At 31.9% G+C, this 11,379-nt stretch overlaps 2 protein-coding genes across 2 annotated transcripts; one reads left to right on the forward strand and one right to left on the reverse strand.

The window, feature by feature from the left end:
* Positions 1-1,102: 1,102 nt before the first annotated feature.
* On the reverse strand, positions 1,103-2,519 carry LOC131610379 (selenocysteine methyltransferase-like). The gene has a single exon (XM_058882316.1). The coding sequence runs from the start codon at positions 2,451-2,453 to the stop codon at positions 1,431-1,433; it is 1,023 nt and encodes a 340-aa protein (XP_058738299.1). The 5' UTR covers positions 2,454-2,519; the 3' UTR covers positions 1,103-1,430.
* Positions 2,520-6,025: 3,506 nt separating this feature from the next.
* Positions 6,026-6,537, forward strand: LOC131643293 (putative glycine-rich cell wall structural protein 1). The gene has a single exon (XM_058913484.1). It carries the CDS (start codon positions 6,079-6,081, stop codon positions 6,310-6,312), a length of 234 nt encoding a protein of 77 aa, XP_058769467.1. The 5' UTR covers positions 6,026-6,078; the 3' UTR covers positions 6,313-6,537.
* The last annotated feature ends 4,842 nt before the right edge of the window (positions 6,538-11,379 follow it).

The raw sequence follows: 11,379 nt of genomic DNA on the forward strand, positions 1-11,379 counted from the left end.
ATGGGAATTAAATTTTTTTAATAAAAATAATATGAATAATAGAAATAGAAACGTAAGTAAAAAAGTGAGTGAACTTTTTTTATTCATTTTTTATTATTATTTATTAATTAATAATTGTTACTTTTTATTTAAATAGTCTTAAAGTTTCTTAAAAGAGTCATAAAGAATGGGTGAATGAATTTTTAATTAGAGAAATACATCGTTAAGAGTTAAAAAAATTATATTTTTAATAAAAACTTGTATTTAATGTTTTTTAAATTTAAATAATTGATTTTTTAAAGTATAAAACTGTATATTTTTTTTGAAAATACTTATATTTAATACATTTAAATTTAAAATTAAAATAATTGATTTTTTTAATAATGCTTTCTTTATTTAAAATCTTAAAGAGTGTCTTTGGAGCAGTATGGTCTTTTTTATTATTTAATTTATTATGTATTAATTAGCAATGTTGTAGTGTGTGGTGTTTTTTAAATTATTCTATTTTAATTCATTAATAAAAATAATAGAAATATAAGTCATAGTCTCATAGAATCAAAATTTTGTTAATGAAAATAATATGAATAATAGAAATAGAAACGTGAGTATTGGGGTGAGTTTAGTTTTTTATTAATTTATTATTAAATTTTTTTATATTAATTATTAATGAAAAATAGTTGCTTTTTCTCGAAATAACCTTAAAGAATGCTATTTAAATGGTTATTTTTTAGCCATTTTCTAATGGAGAATTATTATTATTATTATTGAAATTGAATATTTTATTTTATTAATTAATTAATAATTTATTTTTGGAAACATAAGGATGGTAGGCAAGTGAGGTTTTTGTATTAACTTATCTATTATTTATTAAATAGTTACCTTTCTATTTGATTATTTTATTAATGTGTGTGTGAGATTTTTTAATTAAAATTTCTGAAATTAGATTTAATATAAGGAAGTAAAATTTTAGTGAATTTTTAAATTTTGTTGAATTGGTTGGATTCATTCATAATTTTATATGAATGGATTGGACTTAATTTATTAACTACAATTTTTTATAATTTAGTAAATTTATGTGTTTCAGAATTTCACATCCTATTTTTTTTTTTTTTTAATTAATGGCCATTTCTTTTTCCAAAATTGAAAGAAAATCAAAGCAGAAACATCTTTTCCTTCTAGTTGAATGCAATGTGCACAGTATAACCGATAAATTATGTTCCAAGTTACAATAACCGATAAATTTTTCCAACACAGTATAATTTAGACCCGTTCTCCTTCACTCGAATTAACGAGTGTGTTGAAAAAAAATGTTACTGCCATTTTATTAGCGCAGCTAAGCCATATTTATCTTCCTCTATCGGCCCAAAGTAGGAGCATGACCAATTGCAGCTGTGCTTGCATTCTTGTTTAGAATAGTTTGCACATTTACCTCCTTTCTGAATATGGGGCAGTCACTCTGTCGCAAGAGTAGCAGATCGACTGTTGTATAGTGTCTTGTATATTCCTCTGATGGTAACAGGAGTCGTTCTACAACAGCCACCAACAAAGCAAGCCCCTAACTCACACCATTTACTAACATACGAGACAAAATCTTCATCGGTAACGCCTGTATTTTGCATCCACTCCTTTCGATCACCATCATAAGTTTCCCCGCTATTTGGATATATAGCAACTGGTTTTGTAGTCACCTTCTTAAGCAGAAGTATAAGATCATGTATAAATCTAGGTGGGGTACAGTTGATTCCAACAGCAAAGACTTTGTTGCACGATTCAGCAATGGAGCCACATTCCTCTATAGAATCACCACTAACAACATTAACTCCATCCTTAGAGTTAAAACAAAACCATGCTGGAGTCTTTATGTTCTCTTCTTCCAGAAGTTCTGCATAAGCCTGAGCTTCAATCTTATTTGGAATTGTTTCAAAGGCAAGCAGATCTGCACCCGAATCTGCCAAAATTTGAACTCTTCTTCGATGAAAATCTTTGAGAGTTTCCAATGTGATAGCATCACCATAAATCCCACTGTACTCTGATCCATCGGCTAAATAAGCTCCATAGCTCCCAATAGATGCTGCAATCAGGATCATCCGTGGCTTGAGGACTCTTGCATCAATCTCATCACTCAAAGAACTCTCAGCACATCTTTCATAATACAAATCGCGAGCCTCACAAGCAATTTCAACACTTCTTCTTAGCATGTTTTCACCTTCTTCGTCTGAAAATCCTTTTTCCTTAAAACCTTGAATGGTAGCTTGATAAGATGCTGTGGTTATAATGTCTGCACCATTTTCCAAGTAATCAAGGTGCACCTGGCGAATGAGGTCAGAGTGAGGGGAAGAAATGAGGCATTTGGCGCTCCATAAGGGATCGTTGAGGTCGGCGCCATGGCGTTCAAGCTCTGTCGCCAAACCGCCGTCGATGACGGCAGCTCCGCCGGCTTGACGGAGAAAATCCGATATCAGTGACGACGACATTTTGACACGGACAACGGAGGGGGAAGAAATTGATGTTGCTGCAGTCCAATTTCACATCCTATTTACAAAAGAGAGAAGAAAAACACACCTTGAATTATATTTGCAAGGTTTACAAAAATCAGCATATAAAAAATTAGAAAAATAAAAATAAGAAGTTTTAAGTTTTTTTTTTATACTAGGGAGGGCATACGCCCCCAAGAAAAAAACTACACTACGATTAACCTAGGAGTAGCAATACCCCTGACATCGCTATCATAACTCTCCTTAATCAACTCCGGACAATCGTCGAAGACTCTAAGATCCATAACTAGGTTGCATCCCACGTAGCCAACGCATCCGCACACCGATTAGCTTCTCGGAAGCAATAGACAATATCTATTTTCCAATCTCTATCCATCATGCACCTAATCTTTTTTACTAAGGAGCACCCACCTGGCATTGGAATCTTTCCAGATTTGATAGCATTCACCACCATTGTAGAGTCTGTATTAATTTCCACTTCCTTGAAACCCAATCGTCAGACTAAATTAATCAAAAACAGTTTTTTTATAATAAATGAAATATTATTATTATTATTTTTTAAAAACAGAATATTATGATTTTTTTAAATCAAAGTATTATTATATTTTATAAAAATATAATTTTATTTTTAATTTTTTAAAAGAAATATAATATTTGTCAGGTGAATTTCATTCCACAAATTCTTTAATATTAACTTTGTTGGGTGAATTCACCCCAAAATTCAACCAACTCTATTACAGGTGATATTTGCATTTGCAGGTGGATTTCACCTGACAAATTTAAACTTTTTTTGTAGTGCTAAATTTTACTTCAGTAGAATAATTTTAATATTTTACTCTTAGAATAAGGAATATAAAAGAGAAAGGAGGCTGAAAATACACTTGCTATTCTCAAATTCATTATTTAAATGATGACAAAAAGTATTTTCCTTAATCATTTTCCAAACACCACCACTAACGTAATTTTCAAATTAATAACCAAACGAGCATACAAGCATTAAATTGACAAATTTAGATTTCGATATTTTGTTTGATAAATACGAATAGAGTCCTGTTGTATATAGGACACAGATAGGTACAGAACTACAGCATGCATATGTTAGGATGCTGATTTAGAACCCTAACAAGCTAAGGAAAACTAAGAGAAATAAAAGAGACAAATAAACTAAACTAATAAAATAAAGACTTTTTCATTTCTTTGATTGATTCTCAATGTCTCTATGAGACTACAATATATAATGTTACTAGTGGGTAATAAATTAAAAAGCCCAAATATTAATAAAGGCCCAAATAACTAACAATACAAATAAAACTACAACTTATATAAATTCCTAATAAACTTAAATATTAAATTATACTCTCTATCATTGCCGCGGGGTCCACTTGAACCTTGTCCTCAAGGTTCTAAAATTAATACCAAATCACAATATTAGTTTTATATAAAAACCAACTCCTTTTTTTTTTTTTTTTTTTTTCTTTGAGCTATATCATATTGATGAGTCCACCTTGCATAGTAACTTAACATGATTAATTTGGGGGAAGGAAAACATTTTGACACGTGATAATTGAGAATTGATGATGAAAGACTCAAGTTTGTCTTATATGTTGTTATCATGGGTGGAGAAATTCTTAGAAAGGAATCCAATAAAGGTGGTGTGCAAGCTGTCATCACGTTTTGTGGAGGGAGGCCATTTGAAAAAAGAATCCAAGATATTTGCTGGCAGCATGTGAATTGTGTGGTGTATCATAAACACTAACGTACTATTCAACCCACCAATTGTATCATTTCTCCAATCACAAATTCTTTTTTTTTTTTTAAACACCTCTTTCCTTCTCTCTTCTTCTTCCTTTTTATTTTTCTTCTGTTTTCTTCCATCTTTTTTTGTTATAAGAATAGAAAAGCTTACATTATTAAAAACTTCATTATCTATAATAATACTAATAATTCCTCCAGGATCAAAAGGAAAACTGTATTTACCATGAAAAAAGGTAGATATGAAAAACCAAAAGGAAGGTTTCTTCTGTGGTGAACATGGAACCGGAGCCGGCGTCGAAATTATCGCCGGAATTGTTGTTAGAGAGGCTGCCGAAAGTCTTTTCGGAGAAGACAACAGTGATTTTGCTATTTGTTTCGACAATGATATTCTCTTTTCCAGTGACAGATCTGACTTTGTCGGTGAAGGTGTTTTCTTTTCTGAAAATGGATATTTTTTTGTCAAAGAAAACAAAGAAAATTTTGCAGAAAAAAATGCCGGAATAGTCGCCGGAGTTGTTGTCGGGAGAGATGTCAGAAGTGATGCCGAAAATTCCGCCGGAGGTAGCGCCGAAAATGATATCGGATTTGTCTTTGGAAGAGTCACCGGAGGTGATGCCGGAAATATCACCGGAGATGACGTCGCCAAAAATTTCGCCGGAGGTAGCGCCGGAAATTTCACCGGAGTTGTCGCCGGAAATTTCGCCGGAAAAATTCTTTGTGAACCAGAACTTTCCATTTTTTTTTGTTCTTCTGTCTGTTTTGCTGCATACCTCTTGAACATATATTTTTCTTTGAGTTCTGCTTGTGTCTTTTTTAATGAATCTGAAATATTTTTGATTTGTTCTTTCAACTCTTCTCTATATTTGGTTGATAACTCATGAGTTTCAATCAAATATTGTTTTAGAGTTTCCAAATCTTGATAAAATGTTTCTGATTGTGAATTGAAATTTTGAGGTTGTTGGTATGAAATGTGTGGGTTCTGTGAAGGTGTATATGATGTGTATGGAGGAGATCCTGAAAGTGGTATTGTTGTGGAAGGCAAGGTAAATGGTGGTTGTTGATGTGGTGTGTATCCATGGTTATAAGAGAAGTTTTGTGATGGGGTAGTGAAAGGTATGTTAGGAGAAATGATGTGTTGTTGTTGGTATGGAATGAAGGTTGAAAATGGAGGATTTATGGATGGGTAGGAACATGTAGGATATTGGTATTCGGATGGAGGAATGAAGGTGTTGTGTTGTTGTTGGTATGGAATGTAGCAAGAATATGCCATAGAAGAGGTTGAGTGTAAGAATGAAAGCACCAATGTTAGGATGCTGATTTAGAACCCTAACAAGCTAAGGAAAACTAAGAGAAATAAAAGAGACAAATAAACTAAACTAATAAAATAAAGACTTTTTCATTTCTTTGATTGATTCTCAATGTCTCTATGAGACTACAATATATAATGTTACTAGTGGGTAATAAATTAAAAAGCCCAAATATTAATAAAGGCCCAAATAACTAACAATACAAATAAAACTACAACTTATATAAATTCCTAATAAACTTAAATATTAAATTATACTCTCTATCAGCATACATATCTATAACTACAGTTTATACTGCCACAAACGTCATTCTTCAAACAGTAAATATAATCTATCCGAACACGTTGCATTAAGTAAATGATCACGTGGCATTAAGCTTTCATGTTTATCATCATCGATTATTAATTACTTCAGAGTAAACGTTTCACCTGCCTCACTTTTCATCTATAAATAGTGAACCAATTTTACTGCCTTAATTTGTACTATCCTTTTCTTAGAAAATTTTTACTATCTTTGAAGTTGTATTTGCAATCATTTGAAACATGGGTGGCAAAGGTGGCGGAGGAAAAGGTGGTAGTGGTGGCGGTGGAAAAGGTGGTGGAACTGGAAGCAAAGGGTCCAGCGGTGGTGGAACTGGAAGCAAAGGGTCCGGCGGAAGCGGTGGTGGTGGTGGTTCAATGAAAGCTCCTGGAGGTGGAGGAGCATATATATCTCGTGGAGCTTTCGAAAGCAATCCTCAAGGCTACTTTAGTGGCCTTCATGCTGGGAACAAATAATAGTGCTACCTATTTCATCTACTTGTTACTACTGCGTTTTGTTTAGTTCCATAAGTAGAATGTAAAATATGTGGTGGTGACTAGTAGTACTATAAGTACTACTAGTAGAATATAAAATATGTGGTGGTATGTAAAATATGTTGTGGTGATTATGTATCACTCTACCAGTCACTACTATGTTATGTTTGTGTACTATAATTAAATAAACGCAGTTTGTTTCTCTCATTGTTGCATAATATCTTTTCATTGTCGTCTCAATCAACCTAACTCAAAGATAAAGTGAACCTTATCTCAACTTTTAATATCAATTTGTGTTTGCAATACTCACTTAGAACATACACATCGGTTCGGTGTTAGCATTGTTTGTGTTAGCATTGTGTTGTAAAGTCAATGTGTTAGAAAATGTTATTATTTAAAATAAATTGGACTAAATTTCTAAACCATCAGAGAAAATCACTGTAGATTAAAATAATTGTGAGACAAGTGGGATCCAACTTAGAGTTTTAAGTGAGTGGCATGGATGTTTGGAAAATTTAGTGAAATGGTAGAAGGGTAAAAAAATATAATAAGGAGATTTTTTTACTCACCTCCTTACTTTCTTAGTCACCTCTAGTGAAAAATCCAAAATACTCTTACTTCGGAAATGCATTTCCAAAACACTTGTTTTTTTCAAAATTTGTCTTATTTCAGAAATACACTTCCGAAAACAACATGAAAAAAAAGTGTTTTCGGATATGCATTTCTGAAAACACTCCTTTTTTTAACTTTCGGAGATGCATTTCCGAAAGCACCCTTTTGGGAGAGAGGTGTCTTCGGAAATGCATATCCCAAATATTCCAAGACCAAATTGATCTTGGAATGTTTAGGATATACACTTCCGAGAGAATTCAATAATTATTAAAAATTAAAATTAAGGTGAATCAATATAATTAATAGGTATAAAATCAAGGTGGATGAAGCTGAATCAATAAAATTAAGGTGAATCAAAATTTCCTAAACTAAAAAATTATTTTTCTAACTTATATAAATCAAAAACATTTTAATTTTATAAGTTAATTTTGAATTATATAGAATTAAATATAAAATTTATTCATTAAATAAAATTAAGACAAAATCTTTTTTTAATTTTTTTAAACTAAATAAAAAATTATAACTCATTTTTAATTATGAATCAGAATAGAAATATATAAATGTATAATAATTATTATTAATTTTGTAAGTGGAATATATAAATATATAATAATTATTATATAAATATATAAATATATAATAATTATTATAAATTAAAACACTCATTTTTTTTAATTTTTATAATTATTATTTAAATATATTTATAATTAATATATAATAATTATTATATAAATATATAAATATATAAATATATAAATATATAATAATTTTTATAAATATATAATAATTATTATAATTATTATATAAATATATAAATTAAAACACTCAGTTTTTTAATTTTTTTCTGTAAATATATAAATATATAAATAAAAAATTATAACTCATTTTGTAAGTGAAATTATTTTAATTTTTTTAATTAAAATTATTTTAAATTTTAAAATATAAATCATAATAGAAATATATAATAATTATTATTCATAACTCATAAATTATATCAAAATATATAATTATTATTATTCATTACTCATAAATTATATCAAATTTATGATTGTGAATTAATTAATATCCTAAAATTTTTAATTTTTGGGATTTTTAATTTTTTTTTTGTTTTTCGGAGATGCATCTTCGAATTAATCAAAATTCCAATTTTTGGGATTTTTTCGGAAGTGCACTTCCGAAATCTGGAAAAATTTAAAAAAAAAATACTTCAGAAATGCATTTCCGAAGCAGGGGTAAAGTGGGGTTTTCGCTGGAGGTGACCTCATAGGGAGGTGGATAAATAAATTTCCTATAATAATTAAGTAGAGTTTATTTATATCACTAAGGGAAGCAAATCTTCTAACTTGTTTTCTCAATAAAATTAGAGAATCCACATCCGAGAAAGAGTGGGTTAGTTTAGCATAATAATACCAATATTTACTGCAAGCTCTAGCATTCATATACATTTAACAAGGCTAAGCATATGAATATGTTGGACTATGAGTTGTTACTCAATTGCCCTCAAACACCTCAATAAGAATTTTTTTTAGTAATAAAAAGTTTTACAATGACTATGTTTAAAAAAATGTTGAGATCTAGATTAAGTGGACAATGGCATATGATGCATGCATGTAAATTTTAAAAGAATGTGTCGTATGTGATGGCGCATAAGTTCATTTAGTTTCTGAAAAGCCCACAGGCATGTAAAGCGTCATATGAGGTGCAATGGTGATGTTATATGAGACGGTTTCCAAAAAATAAAATGAACTTATGTGTCACCTTATATGGTGCATCCCTTTTAAATTTACATGTATGTGTCATAGGAGATGGCTTCCAAAAAACAAAAGAACGTGCCATCTCCTATAGCACATCCCTTTAAAATTTACATGCATGTATGTTATATGGCGTGTCCACTTAATCTATATTTAAAACTTAGTTATTTGCGTACTTTTTTTAGAAATATGGTTACTGACGTATTTTAATTGTAAAATCTAATTATTGCTAAAAAATCGAATAAATAATACTCTCTTTAAAAATATTTGTCACTTTACATTTTCTGTCCCTCTATTCACAAACTGTGAAAATTTTCTCTTCTTCACTTTCCAACAGCAAAATTTTGTAAATACAAATTCATTTTAATATAAAGTTTGCTCCCTTTATTTATAGTTTTAGGTTGCTTTCTCCCTAAGGCAAAGCCCAAAACTACAAAAGCCTAAAATATTTATTTTAGACCTAAGTCGAAATACTGTGTGAAACAACCTGCTTCGACACTTCGACAACTAACACAACTCGACATATCCTTATTCTCGCGAACAACATTTCTGCTTCGACACGATGAATTACAATTTAACACACCACTTAATTCATTATGTTTAAGTTATTTACATTCATCATAGCTCTTAGTCTTATGAATACTTCAACATGCACTCCTTTCATCATGATATCTGCAATTTGATTCTCAGTTCTATAGTGTTCCAAGTTCAGCTTCGCCTTAGCTACCTGGTCTCGAAGATAATGGAACCTCATTTTGATGTGCTTGCTTCGACCATGTGCTATCGGGTTCGTCAGATTGATAGCTGACATGTTGTCGATCTTCATGGTAATTGCTCCATGATCTTTCCGTGTAATCTCTTCAACCGAGTTCACCGTCCATGTTGCTTGACATGCACAAAGAGAAGCAGATATGTACTCTACTTCACATAATGATAGTCCCACTACTGGTTCTTTTCTCGAACTCGAAACAACTAGTGCACCACCTAGCATAAACACATAGCCAGCTGTGGGTTTTCGATCCTCAACATCACAACACCAACTTAAGTCAGTGTATCTTACTAAATTGCATTCTTTTTCTTTATCAGCTGCAGGAAACAAAATTCCATAGTCAAGATTTCCTTTAGGATAGCTTAGTATCCTCTTCATCGCTACTGGGTGTGATACATTTGACTTGTGCATGAATCTACCTACCATACCCACAATGTATGCTAAGTCAGGCCTTGTATGACAAAGGTATCTCAATGACCTAATAAGTTTTCGGTATTGGGTTGGGTCGACATCATCTTCATCTGAGTCTTTTGACAATTGTAGTCTTAGTTCTGCATGTGTCGAAGTCGATTTACATTCTTCCATCTCAAATCTCTTGAGAATTTCACTTGCATATCTTTTTTGACGCATCATCAAACCTCTACCACTTTTGTAGAATTCAATGCTAAGGTAATATGAAATGTCACCTAGATCACACATTTCGAATTCCTTGTTAAGATCACCTTTAAAGTCCTCGATCTCTAAGGACTTCTTCGTCGCTACTAGGTGTGATACCTTTGACTTGTGCATGAATCTACTTACAATACTCACACTGTATGCTAAGTCTAAGGGGCCATTCAGTAATACACATTTCACATCCATCTGGAATATGCATCAACTGTTCATTTCTGCTGGACCAACGATCAACCTGATTGTTTAGATCCTAACAACAGGAGCAAAAACTTATCAAAATATATTCCTTCCTTTTGAAGAAATCATTTCGCCACAAGTATAACGTTGTGTCTAGTTACATCTCCTTTGGGTTCAACTTCACTTTGTATACCCACTTGAAATCAATTGCCTTCTTGTCTTGAGGCAATTCGACAAGTGACCAAGTGTTGTTGACTTCGATGGACTTCATTTCCTCATTCATTGCTTTCATCCACTTCGAGTCCTTCAATTCCTTAGTTGAATTGACAAGTTTGACATCTTCATAGAAAGCATATTGTACCAGCTCACCTTCGTCATCGACTGCATCATCTGAAGTAATCACACATCCTTGCAACCTTGCAGGCATGTTTCTAGCTCCTTGAGGTATGCTTGGGCCTGAATCACCTCTCATTTCTTCTTGTCAAACTTCTCTTTCGACTTCAGTGGTTGGTTCTCCATATAAGATTCTTACAGAATCTTTGTTTACATTTTCAGTCCAATCTCATTCCTTAAGCTCATCTATGATCACGTCCCTGCTGATCACTATCTGTTGGTTCACTGGGTCGAACAAATTGTAACCTCCAGTCCAATAATATCCTACTATGATCATTTGACTTGTCATCAAGTTTTCTTCTCAACTGATCTGGCACATGTCTATGTGTTATAGATCTAAATACCTTCAAATGACTCAAGCTAGGCTTGCCACCAGACCAACATTCTTCTGGCATAATTCCTTTTAGCTTCTTTTGTGAGACATCTGTTCAATATGTATGTCGATGTTGGCACAGCTTCACCCCATAACTCTTTAGGTAAATGCTTGCCTTTCAATATACTTCTCACCATATTCATGATGGTTCAATTCTTACTTTCTACAGTTCCATTCTGTTGTTGAGTGTAGTGTGACACCACCTCATGCACAATCCCTTCTTTTTCACACAATATGTCGAAGTTTTTCGACACATATTCTCCACCACCATCAGACCTCAGAGTCTTAAGCTTTCAGCCACT

The sequence above is a fragment of the Vicia villosa genome, linkage group LG1, assembly GCF_029867415.1.
Source record: "Vicia villosa cultivar HV-30 ecotype Madison, WI linkage group LG1, Vvil1.0, whole genome shotgun sequence".
NCBI lineage: Eukaryota > Viridiplantae > Streptophyta > Magnoliopsida > Fabales > Fabaceae > Vicia > Vicia villosa.

Bases quoted from the DNA above. Each gene is read 5' to 3' on its own strand.
- LOC131610379 (XM_058882316.1), bottom strand. From the start codon at position 2,453: ATGTCGTCGTCACTGATATCGGATTTTCTCCGTCAAGCCGGCGGAGCT.
- LOC131643293 (XM_058913484.1), top strand. From the start codon at position 6,079: ATGGGTGGCAAAGGTGGCGGAGGAAAAGGTGGTAGTGGTGGCGGTGGA.